This window comes from Oryzias latipes, chromosome 6 (assembly GCF_053564925.1).
Source record: "Oryzias latipes strain Hd-rR chromosome 6, Olatipes_Hd-rR_3.1".
In the NCBI taxonomy this organism is placed as follows: Eukaryota; Metazoa; Chordata; class Actinopteri; order Beloniformes; family Adrianichthyidae; genus Oryzias; species Oryzias latipes.
In genome coordinates this window covers 24,321,623-24,333,971 of record NC_136242.1, presented here as the reverse complement: position 1 = coordinate 24,333,971, position 12,349 = coordinate 24,321,623, and the positions used below count along the sequence as shown (strand labels likewise).

Here is a 12,349-nt window from a genome sequence, read left to right as displayed (position 1 = left end):
TGTCAGACCAAAGTGTACCGCCAAAAAAACACAGAAGCATCTATGGGAACTTCTAGAGTCCCAAATGAAGTCTTCACTGTCGAAGTGGACATTTTTCATAAAATTCATTTAGAAATAACCTAGATTGCTTTTTAAAATTTACATTATCTTTGAAACAAACTTGTTCTGGTAACAACTAAACCTAGAAATAAAAAAATATACAAAATTAGAAAAAATAAAAAAATATATGCAGTTAACAAAAGACCTTCTATATACAGTTTTACATTTTACATTTGTACTGGTTTGCCTGCTGTCACTAAAGACACCACACAAAGAAAACTTAATTTTTAAAATCTATAATAGAATTAGGCTCAATGTCTTGCTAGTTGTCCACTAGAGGGCGTATGACTTCTGTCCAGCCCTGAACTACCTTGTGATCAAGAATATAAGGACGATGACATTGGAGGATTTCTTTTCTTTCGCCCACTTTAAAAGAATTATGTAGTTTGTCACATTTTTGTCTTTTGTCAAATTCATAATTATCTTTTAAGTGGATTATAGCTGCTGATTCTTTTGGTTCTACTTGTTTCTATTTAGGTTCTACATTGAGCATTTCCGGAGTTTGAAAAAAAATAAAGACAAAAAAAAAACAATATCACAGATTATGAATAAAAGAACTGAAACCAGTCAGTAAGTACAGGCATAATCTTTTTATTAACACAAAACACAGATAAGGACACCATATGGACAAAGATGTGGGACATTTTTCCACCAAATCACAAATCCCTACAGATTCAGATATCAGATTTATGAAACGGATTTAATGTAATCTACAGGACACACACAAAACACACAGCTGTATACTCACATTTACTCACTTACAGCTACTATTTTTTTTACAGAGTGGCCTCCACTCCTGTAACAATACTCTCTCAATAGTGTTATGTGCTTTTGTTTTAAACATGACTTTTTTGTCATTAGTTCTGCAGTTGTTATACTCTAACATCACATTAACAGCCATTTTTAACACGTCTGAATATCTTCATGCACCAGATATGAGGAAAATAATATAAACTTAAGGAACCTCAGAAATGCCTTTTATACTCTTTTACAATGTTGAGTCTTCAACTACAACATAAAGAACTAACATTGTATAAATATAAAACAGTTTCTGGTATTAGGATTTTATAACCTTACGTCTATTACTCTCAACTCCTCGGGTCACATGCGCAGCAGTTTCATCTCCTCCAGCTCTTCTGGGAGGATGCCGAGGCATTCCCAGGCCAGCAGAGAGATAAGATATCTCCAGCATGTCCTGGTTCTGTTGTGAGGCTTCCTCCTGGCTGTACATGCCCATAAATACCTCATTAAGAAGGCATCTGCGTGTGCCAGATGTCTAAAACATCCTAACTGTTTCCTTCTAATTGGAAGAAGTAGTGGCTCCCATTTTCCTAAAGGAGATCTTGGTCAAATTGTGAAGATGGCTCATTTCTGAATTGGCTGTATCTGTCATCATTCACTGCTCATGACTATAGAACAGGTGATGGTAGATGTGTATATTGACGAATAAATCCAGAGCTTTGTCATCACATATCAGAAACTAGATTTGCAGGACTGCAAACATCTCGCCGATATCTCAGGCTTCATCATTCTTTGTAAACAGAATACTCAGACACTTTGACTCATCCACCTGGAGAGAGTATTTCACCTTTCCAGACTTTCATCTCATTCTGCCTTTGTTCTCAGCAGCCAACAGCTTTGAAGGGAGAGCTGGAGGTTGTGGATTCAGGAGGCCATCCGATCCTGATCTGAGGCTTCCAAAGCCAAACTTTTTCATTGTTTTGCTGAACTGAGAAACTCTGTCCATTACAGTTGTGGACAGAATTTCCTGGCAAAGTCTGGAAACAAGTATGACCTACTCTTGGCTATGGGAACCAAGAATCTGAATCAGGACCAATGGCTCCTACCAAAAGTCCATGTGTCTCCTGCACTCTGATAACCCTTACAGAACATCATATAGAATACAGTCAAATCCTCTCTCAAAGTCTGCAAAATCCATCTGGAGCAGATGTGCCACCTCCCAAGATCCCTCAAAGATCACAGTGAGGCTGAAGAGCTTTTTTCTATGGTGGAACCCAAGCAGTTCCTCCTGAATGTGGTTTTTATTGAGCTCTCTTCTCCAGTATTTAAGCGTTAACAGCAGCCGTGGTACAGAGGTAGAGCGGTCGACCTCTGATCGGAAGATTACAGGTCCGGTTATTGTCTTACCCGCCCATGTGTGGCAGTTTCCTTGGGCGAGACACTGAACCCCACATTGCTTCTGGTGGTTACAGGTTGGCACCATCAGTGTGTAAATGTGTGTGTGTGCATGGGACTGTGACGGCAATGTGCTTTGGGCCTTCAAGGAAAGTAGTGAAGAGCTATATAAGTATACACCCTTTACCATTTTAACTTCTTCACCAGAGGTGTGATCATGCAGAAAATAAATAAAAAGAAGTAAAATGTAAATGCTTTGTGTTTTTTTCTAATGCTGTGTTGTTCTGCCTCCTCCACAAAGTGACAGCATCTCATCGTGTACGAATGTTCTTGTACTGACACAGAAGAAGGTGCTTAAAGGTGTTCTTGAAGGTGGTATTACAAAGGGCATAGCAGGCGGGGTTGACCGTGCTGTTGATGTAGCAGAGCCAGTAGCCAATGGTCCAAAGTGAGTTGGGGATGCAGATGGAGCAGAAGGTGTTGATCAGGACCATAACGTTGTACGGCGTCCATGTGGCAACAAAGGCTACGAGAATGGCCATGATTGTGCGTGTCACTTTCCTCTCCCTGGAGGAATGGCCCTTCCTCTTCCACTTTGCAACAACACTTTCACTCACAGAACGCTTTGTTACCTGATGATGAGAAAAGAAGAGAGTTCAGGGAAAGTCAGCTAAGTCCTTCTTTAGAGGGAGGAAGCAGAGACATGAAGAAGTTTTTTGTGGTGTCACATGTTTTTGAGATCACACAGAAATACAACAATGCAATTAAAAACACAATTTGTTGTTCATAGCACTTTTCACTTTTTTTATATTTAGAATTATCTTTGTGCTTTTGCAAGGTACAGAACAGGTAGTCAAGATGAATTTAAAAACAATAAGGTCAGTTAGTGCAAAAAAATATTTTCACCAGTGTTGTTCTGAAAAACAATTCAGCTAAATATAGTCTACATGCATGGAAACAGATTTTATCTCTGGAAATGATTCCCTTTGACGTGTTGTAAAGATTTTACAACAGAAGTGTCCAGCCATCAGAGTCTTATGGCTTTTCTTTGTACAGAATGGAATTATGTGAAATGTTTTAGATGCATGTTATAGTTTGTTGTTCATGATCACAAGAAATCTAAAACAGGGAACTGAAAGGCAATGAATGAGTTCAGAAAAAATAAACTAAAAATCCGGTGAATCTGATGGGAAAAGAAACCAAAACTCAAAACAAACATGCAATCCTCAAACAAAGAGGCTGCATGGGACTTAAGTCATACCAATAGAAGGAAGTGTGCTTTAAGAATAAAATAGACTTTCCCAGTTGTGCAGGCAAAAGGGGAAATGACAGATGGCCCAGAAGGTTTAAAGACATTTAGGAAAAAAGAAACAGTTTAAAAAGGGGCAGACATCTTTGAGAAGGGAGAGGTCTATATATGGATTTATTCTTAGAAAGTTATAATGTTGGCTCTGCAACGGACTGGGACCCTGCCCAGGGGGCTACCTCGACTTTGCCCAACAGTGGTTGGAAAAGGCTTCAGACACCTGTGCAAGACAGCAGATCGAGGGACTCCACCCACTGGGCAACCCCACATCAGCCAACCAGACCAGGGTCAGAAGGACTGCTACAGGGGCCCCCAGCACCAGAGAGCAGAGGGGTAGAGGGGAAAAGCCCTTCTGCTGCGCCAGGGGTCCCAGTACAAGGCCCACCCACCTGGGAGGCCCCCTCAAGCCCTAGACAAGCATTCCACCACCACCCGGGAGTTCTGAGCATCCCCCAACCCCAGGCACAAGCCAAGGCCCCCCAAGGGAGACCCGCCCCTCGCTCCAGGCAACCACCTGTCTGCCACACAGGATGTCCAGTGGAGGGTAGAGCAATTCCTCCAGCAACATCGTGACCCCGAAAGGGATTGTGAATGAATGGATGGATGGATGGATGGATGGATGGATGGATGGATGGATCGACGGACGGACGGACGGATAGATGGATGGATAAATATTAAAATCAATATCTTCTTCAATGTGTGTAGGGAAACGCTTGCTTTAATTGCATCAGAAATTTAAGTGACTTTATGGGGTTTGAATCTGCAAGGGGGGGTCTAAGGGTCTAAGGGCAGGGATGCCAGTATAGCTTAGTCAGTTTGTTAGTTCATTTTAGTATTTTCCTATTGAACTCTTTGTATTCATGATCTTTTTGAGTTCATGTTTTACTTCGAAGCCCATCGAGACGACTGTTGTTGTGATTTTGGGCTATACAAATAAAATTGAATTGAATTGAATTGAATCCCAGCTTTAATACTTGCATCTTTGAGTAAGACGCAAGTATTATCTACTAAGTTGTTAAGTTATTTATTCAGTGTGAAATAAAGTCCCAGCTTAGCTGTTTTACTGTTCTTTTTCTATTATTAAAACAAATGACAATCTAGATTATGTACATACTTTATATCATTGATGTAATCTGGTTGAAAATCACAAACTAGTCTTACCAACAATAGAGTCCTTGCAACCATACTTTGTCTGTCAATTGCTGAGTTCTGTAGGGAGACCTGAGTTTGAGTTTTCCCATCATTTGAGCTTTTCCGTGATGAAGCAGGGCCTTCAGTGTCTTTAGATATGGGAGCCTGAATGATGTCTGATATGGTGTCTTGGTCCACATGCTTATTTCTCCGTGGCCAACTTCCATTTTGCTGCTGGAGTACTTCCTTCCCCTCTCCAGCTCCCTCCTGATCTTGTTTTGTTGCCACACAGTTGTTTTCACAACCTTCCTCGTGGCTGTTGGAGTGAGCTTCTGCCAGACTGGTACCTGATGTCTTCCTGCTGTCTCTTCTCATGCGACTACGGCTAGCCTTGGAAATGCGCCAGTAAAGGTAGATCATGATGGCCACTGGTAGGTAAAAAGCGGCAATGGCTGTCCCAAAAGTCACCGCTGGGTTGGAGAAGAACTGGATGTAGCACTCGTCTGGAGGCACCGTTCTTCCACCTACAATAAACTGCCAGAACAGAATGGCTGGAGCCCACAGGATGAAGGATAAGAGCCAAGCCGCTGCAATCATCAGGCCAGCCATCTTGGTACTGCGGCGTGCTGGATAACTGAGGGGTTTGGTGACACAGAAGTAACGGTCGAAGCTTATGATGAGAAGGTTCATGACAGAGGCGTTGCTGACAACATAATCAACAGCCAACCACAGGTCACACACCACCGCTCCCAGGGGCCAATAACCAATGACTATATAGACAGTGTAGAGGTTCATGGAGCAGACGCCAATGATGAGGTCTGCACAAGCCAGGCTGAACAGGAAGTAGTTGTTGACGGTCTGCAAATTTCGGTTCACCTTTTAAGAAAAACAAAGAAACCAGTTAGATCCTAATCTCTTTTTTGTTCATCATATCATCAAGCATGTTATTCTTGAACCATGTTAGGATGTTAGGTTCTAACCTTTAAAGCCCCACTCTGATTATCTTTTGATCTATTGTAAATAGGTACTTTAATTATGATTATGCTTTTTATTAAGCCAAAATAAAAATTAAAAACTGTGTTTTTATGTAGGACATAGTTTCTGCAGAGTGGCAGGAGTTCATTAAAAAACACCTGTGGGCTAACATTACCAACAAAAACGGCAAGCACTAATGGAGCTAACCAGCCGTACAGTTTGGAGTCAGTTGTCAGCTCACACGAGGAAAACAAAGGCGTATATTGATCTACTTGTCTATAAGTAGATACAACAGAACGGAGCGGAGAAAGGAACTTGTGGCTTGCCGTTGTAGCTTCTACGTTATAGTTACAAGGTTTGTCCAACAGCATTTTTCCATCTGCTTCTTATTTACAATGATTGGAATAAAGAAATACTATTTTGAGCTTATTTTCCTTTCTATATGTCCTCCATCATGGGAAAATTGCCACAAGAATGTGTAAAAAAAAAGCATAATTTTCATCGGAGTGGGTCTTTAAGTCTAAGTAAATATTTCAGACATTTCAATCTTAAATTGTTAATAAGCAAGAATGAAAAAGTAAAACCTTTATAGAAAGCATGACCAGGATGTTTCCTATGATAGTGATCAGACTCAGGGAGCATGCCACCACAATGATGAGCACCAACTCCACCGGTGAGTAAGGGCTTCCAGAAAACAGGCCTGGGCTTTCATCATTACTGATGTTGGTGATGTTGGATGAATTTAGCGCATCCATCCTGTCTGATCTCCGTCCTCCAGAAACCTTCAGTGTTGAGTCATGCCTGCATGTTTTCTGTCAATGGAAACAATTATTAAGTCAGTCCCTTAAGGGCCTTACTTTGATACTAGATGGAACATCTTTCACACAAATAGGGGAAGGTTGGCCCTGTGTTCAGCAGCGGAGCCGCCACCAGTGTGTGAATGGGTGAATGGGCTTGTGACTATTCAGCGCTTTGGACCTTCGAGGAAGGTAAAAGCGCTATACAAGTATACGCCATTTACCATAAATGGATTCAAGATTATGTCTAATCTTAGCTTGTTTAACATTTGCCAGGTATTTGGGGCATAAAGCAAACCTCAGGCAGGCAGAATGGAGAGCTGTGAAGTAAAAGAAGGCAGTGGAATGATGTGAACTACGAGAATAACAAGTCAAAACGGGCAAATCTGTTTTAAAAGTGATATGTTTTAAAAAATCAGGGACACCAGAGTATCAAGTGTTTGTGTTTTTGTTACCTTGTAATAAGTCCTTCTTACTTCACTTATGTTTGTTCACAAAGCAATTTGGAGAGTTCATCAACATATTTTGTGACGCTTTTTGGTCACCAAACAACTTAAAACTATGCAATAACAATGAATACCACTCCATTCGTATTTTGATTTTATAAGATGTGTTCCCAGGGGTCTTTAAATTTGACCAATTTTGGCAAAATCAAAAAACCTGTAATTTACTAGGACATAGTTTCTGTGTATGTGACATACGTGATGCATCTGAATGGAGCATGAACGGAGCTTGTGGCCCAGCAAGCTTATTTTTTCTATGTGACAAATATGATCTTTTTGAAACTGAATTTTTTTGTCTGCTACTGATTCACAACAATCAAAATTAAAAAAAAATACTCGAAAATGCCTTCACAATCAAAAAAATTGCTGCAAAAACATATTAAACCACGAAAATCATAATCTTACTGGAGCAGGTCTTTAAAAACCACGCCAACAGCCTCGCCCACAACTCAGAATTTCTGACAAGTTCATTCCAGTCTGGATAAACTATGTCCTTGAAATTGATTTGGCATAACATGGCAAAATCCTAATTAAAAGACCATTGGGAATGCTGAGAATTCTTTTACAGCAGATCAAGAAGGACTGGAGAGTGACTTGAAGAATGAAACCAGGGTTTGCATCCCAGAACGGGCAATGAGCCAAAAATCCAGTGAGGGTCCTTTAGCAAGACCCTGTGCTCTGCTGCCCATCTGGGTCTCCCTGTGCCTTGAAAATACAGGATTGTGTCAGGAAGGGTATCCAGTCTAAAAACTCTGCCAAACCACCTGTGTGAATCAGTAAAAGCTGATTCGCTGTGACAACCCTAATGGTATTAGCTGAAAGGTGAACAAACAACATTTAGGGGTGCGTTCTTAAAAAAAAGTATGTCTCCTTGTGCTTTCTCTGAAGACATTTTCAAATAAACTTTAGGATGATCTAAAATTGTTATTGATGCAAAGCAGGGCATAATCTGTACAGGGACAGAGGAAGCGTGTTCACAAAAATGTCTGCCATGAGATAAACAAAGAAAAGCAGACTTTCTTTCCCCTCTGGCGCTGAAACTGCTGGCTCTCTGAGTTATGAAAGACTGTTTAACAAAGAGACCACATTGATTTTCACTACGGCCACCCACACTCCAAATCCAAGCTCTCGTAGTACTTTTGATGCACATATCTGCTAAACAGACAGTACTGTCCTAAAAGATGACATCAGATCCAGCAGTTCTCTATAGTCTGCTGTTTGGTCTACAATTTTGTTTGAAAATAAGTAAACAAAACGGATTGGGAGCAAAATAATGAGATTACATCATGTATTCTGATCAGAAAATCAATATTGGTTGAGTCAGTGTGGGTTGTTGTTTACTGCTTAAACCATGAGTGACTCTATTAGCGCTCCTGATAAAATCATACTGGACCTGAGAGATGGTTCCTTCCTGCTCTTACAGCAAGATGAAACCTCATTACAGCAGCTGCAGCTCCATCACTTACTCATCAACGACCCATTCTGAGCTTTTTCACTCGCAGATGAAAGAAGAGGCCCCCTGTGAGCATTTGCGTTTAATGTAGATGTTCATCTGACAATATCATGCTGACAAAATCAATGTAAGTGCAGATACACTCATTTTTAAGGGACACAGAAACATCTGCAGGACATATTTCGCAGTTAAAGGGTTACTATTGCTTGGGACTTTGGATAAGGTTTGGTTCAAAGTAAAGATATCAGTTACAAGTATAAAAAAGTGAAGATTTGTCAAATTACAATTTAATACAAAGATAGTAACTTGAGCCGTGAATAAAAAAAACTTTGTTAAAAATTGGAAAAAAAAGCCTCCATACAAACAGATTAAAAAGGTGAAAAAACAAAAATCCTGAGCTTAAAAGTTCCACTCCAATCATTTTATGATCTATTGTAAATGCTTCCCCAGTGGTTTCTATTTTAATTATAATTATGCTGTTTTTGACCAAAATATTAAAAAAACTGAGTTGTTTACTAGGTCAGAGTTTCTACAGAGCAGCAGTGATTCATCAGAAATTTGCCTCTGGGTTGTGGGCAGGACTGTTGGCACGGAGTAAGCCTGCCTAATTTACCATCATCCCCTTGTTGAAACTCTCTCACTAGCTTACAGCCCCTTACAACCCCAACCTAGCATTACCAATGCAACAAAACTGGTGAGTAATATTAGAGCTATCCAACCGTACTGTCTGGAGCCAGATGCCAGCTCAGATGAGGAAAACCAAGATGTTCATGGATCTATTTGTCTGCAAGTATATGTATCAGAATGGAGCAGGGCATGGAGCCTGTTGCCTGCTGATTGTAGCACCTACAGTACAGCTACATGCTTTTTCAAACTCCACTTTTTGTCTGCTCCGGATTCACAACAATTTGAATAAAGAAATACTCAGAAATGCAATTTTAAGCTTAATTTTCTTTATACTGTATATGTTCTCCATCATGGGAAAATGCCACAAGAACATGTTAAAAACACCAAAAAACACCATTTTAAATGGAGTGGGTCTTGAAGGACTTTGTTCAGCAACCATTTTCAAAAAAAGCTAAGTAAATTGTTTAGCTTTCTTATGTGAAAGCCCTCTTTAAAAGCAGCTGTAGGAGTCTAAAGCATTTTTTTAAGTTAGAGTTGTCAGGGATGGAGGAACCAAATGCAAGACTAGTGAACAGGACTTACATTTCACAGATAAACCTAAACTTATTTTGAACAGAAAAAAAGGCTTAACTTAAACAATCCAAACCTAAACAGAAAAACAAAAAAACAGTCCTCACTGGTAGGTCTTGTCTTATTTATTTTGAACTGTAAAACCTTAAGGTTTAAATGTGTCTAACATGTAAAAAAGACTGACAATAGTTTTTTTAAATTAATTTTTTAAAAAGACTGCCATTCTAATCAGTTGCCCATCGACTCTCTTTTCCATTAAGAAAAATGAAGGACGCCCATTACTGGGTCTCCCTAATTGTATGCAGGGCAACTGGAAAGACTCATAGAGGCGAATCCGTGTTTTTTTTTGACAGGCACACAAACATAGTAATTAAATCCAGCAGATACTGTCTGCTGCAATAAGCTGCTAAGATGTGGGGGGCTACATGCATCATTTCAGCTTTCAGAAATCACTGAAGGATAAACTTTACTGTGATGACACAGTGTCTTTTTTATAACATACGGAAGATTGATAAGCCTGTTTGCAGAGACCGTAGCGTGTGTGGGAACACGTTTAAGACTGCCAACAAAAGTAGGATTCAATGCCAATGAGGATCAAAGTGTTGCAGTTTACAGTTCAGAAATCTGAATCTCATAAAGGGCCTTTATTTTTAAAGTGTTTGATATGTTTGATAGAACAAACAGCAACCAGAATTCACTGTATGTTAAAGAACCATAAAGAACTTTTAAAAGTAGATTCTCAATTTGTTACAAAAAACGTTTTTAATGCAGTACTTTATGGAGAAAGCTGCCCATTGCACCTGTGGATGCATGTTTATAGTCATTTCAGAGAACTGACTCCTGAATGTGAAGAGTGGGAAATTTCACATCAGCCGGAGACTTGGAGTCACACAATGGTGCAACAAGCAGAAGAAAGAGAACCTGATCTCCAAAGCAGGATTGGAAAATGTCCACGAAAAGAAAACAAGTGAGGTATAATTAAGAATACCAGATTAAAACCACATCATTTGTTTAAATTATACAACAGAATGATATTTAATTTAAGTCCTGTGCTGGGAGAACCTGGGGAGCTGAAGGTCTTATTTTTATCCTAGTGATCCACTAAAACCAAAGTTTTTATAAGCTTTGAACGAGCTACACATTTCTTATTTAGAAAAAGATGCCAAATACTTTTGCCTTCCTATGGTTGTTGATATAATTAGTCTGTGTTTCTTCACATACAGCAGAATTTAAATACATTTAATGTCAAGTATTTTGCCTTTCGTCATATTTCTTAGGATTTAGTCAATTAGTATCCCATTTTTATATAACTTTGTTGATATTAAAAAAACAAACATGTTTTGGGTTAAAATTAAGGATTTTTAAAAAATTGCTCTTACCTGTCTCAGTAGGCTTGAAGTGTGCAGAAAAAGGTTATTTTACCTCGCCTCGGAAGAACTCTTTCGGTTTTCTCCATATTACCCCCACTTTAGCTTGCGTGCTGATATGAAAAGATGAGCATAAACTAAGCAGGCACTGATGCTGCTCCTCCTCTGACAAGAACCAGTGACTGTGTGTGTATTTTTGCAGCTTGAAGACAGACAGGCGAAGCGGGGAGGGGTTGCGAAGGCTATTAGTCACTGTTGAGATGAATCCCCAAAGCTATGGTTGCAGGTTTGAATAAACAACAGTCTAAAGGAGATAGAGATGTTTGTTTCAGGACCCTGGAGAGCACTGGCCTCCGCAGCATAAACACATCATATACTCCTGCATTACAAAGCTGCAGGCAATCCAGTGGATGAAGGAGCATGAATGGGTTTATGAAATAAGACGTTAAAGCTTTATTTAAAAGAGAACAAAAGCAAAGGGTCACTCCGTTTCTCTGTTGCTGCAGGACTTTAACCTTTAAGACTCTGTTGTTTTGACCTTTTAACCAAACTGGTGACGCAGTCTGCCCCAGTTGGCGGATGACCTTACTTTGATGGAGTTACCACTGAACGCAACAGTCCCTCTCCATTAAACAATATTGCACTGACACCAAAACTGCCATGGACATGTTTACATCTAAAATGTGCTTCAGTTACAGTTATTTTACTAATATAGACAGTGTCTTACTTGAAAAGGTGCAGTGATGCGAACAAAGCCATGAGTCTGCATGCTTGACTATTTCAAAATTGGTCATGAACACAAATCAATATGGCATTGATCCATGTCCTGCACTTGACTCTGTGTCCCTTTTATGATCAACCTGACCCTGCTGATATGGAGTCCAATCAAATATCTTTAAAGCTAGCAAAGTTATTATTAGAAAAAAATAGATTTGGTTGTGTGAATGATAATAAATCTAGAGTCAAAACCATACAGGCACTAATCATCGCACCATTGATCTCAGTGATTTGTCACTCAGTCAGTTCTCATTTACATAAACATTTGATGTTGTTTCACATTTCCAGGCATACTTTACCAGCATCAAATTTTCTTTTATTATTCATTTAATTAAGTAGATGTCTCCTTTTTGTTACCTATAAACCTGTCTGTTTTTATTGGAGTTGTTGACTTTTTTTGTTGTTGTCTCAGAACAGATGCCCCAGCGTTTTTGTTTTTTTGACCCACACTGGACATGATGGTCCTTCGTACAGAGTGTGACTTCTTTTTCTTCCACAGACACCTAAATGCTTCTTCAATTTGATGTGAGGATGTTTTAGTTTAATTTAGTCTCCACAGTTTATTTGATGTCAGGTTTTTCCATTTATCACGGTGTCTGTATTGTCAA

General features: G+C 39.5%; 1 protein-coding gene across 1 annotated transcript; it reads right to left on the bottom strand.

The window, feature by feature from the left end:
* Window positions 1-674: 674 nt before the first annotated feature.
* On the bottom strand, window positions 675-11,460 carry LOC101163735 (muscarinic acetylcholine receptor M2-like). Its single transcript, XM_004069704.5, has 4 exons — window positions 10,977-11,460; window positions 6,232-6,459; window positions 4,703-5,548; window positions 675-2,867 (listed from the first exon to the last, which is right to left on the bottom strand). Exons 2-4 carry the CDS (start codon window positions 6,400-6,402, stop codon window positions 2,547-2,549), a joined length of 1,338 nt encoding a protein of 445 aa, XP_004069752.1. The 5' UTR covers window positions 6,403-6,459; window positions 10,977-11,460; the 3' UTR covers window positions 675-2,546.
* Between the last annotated feature and the right edge of the window lie 889 nt (window positions 11,461-12,349).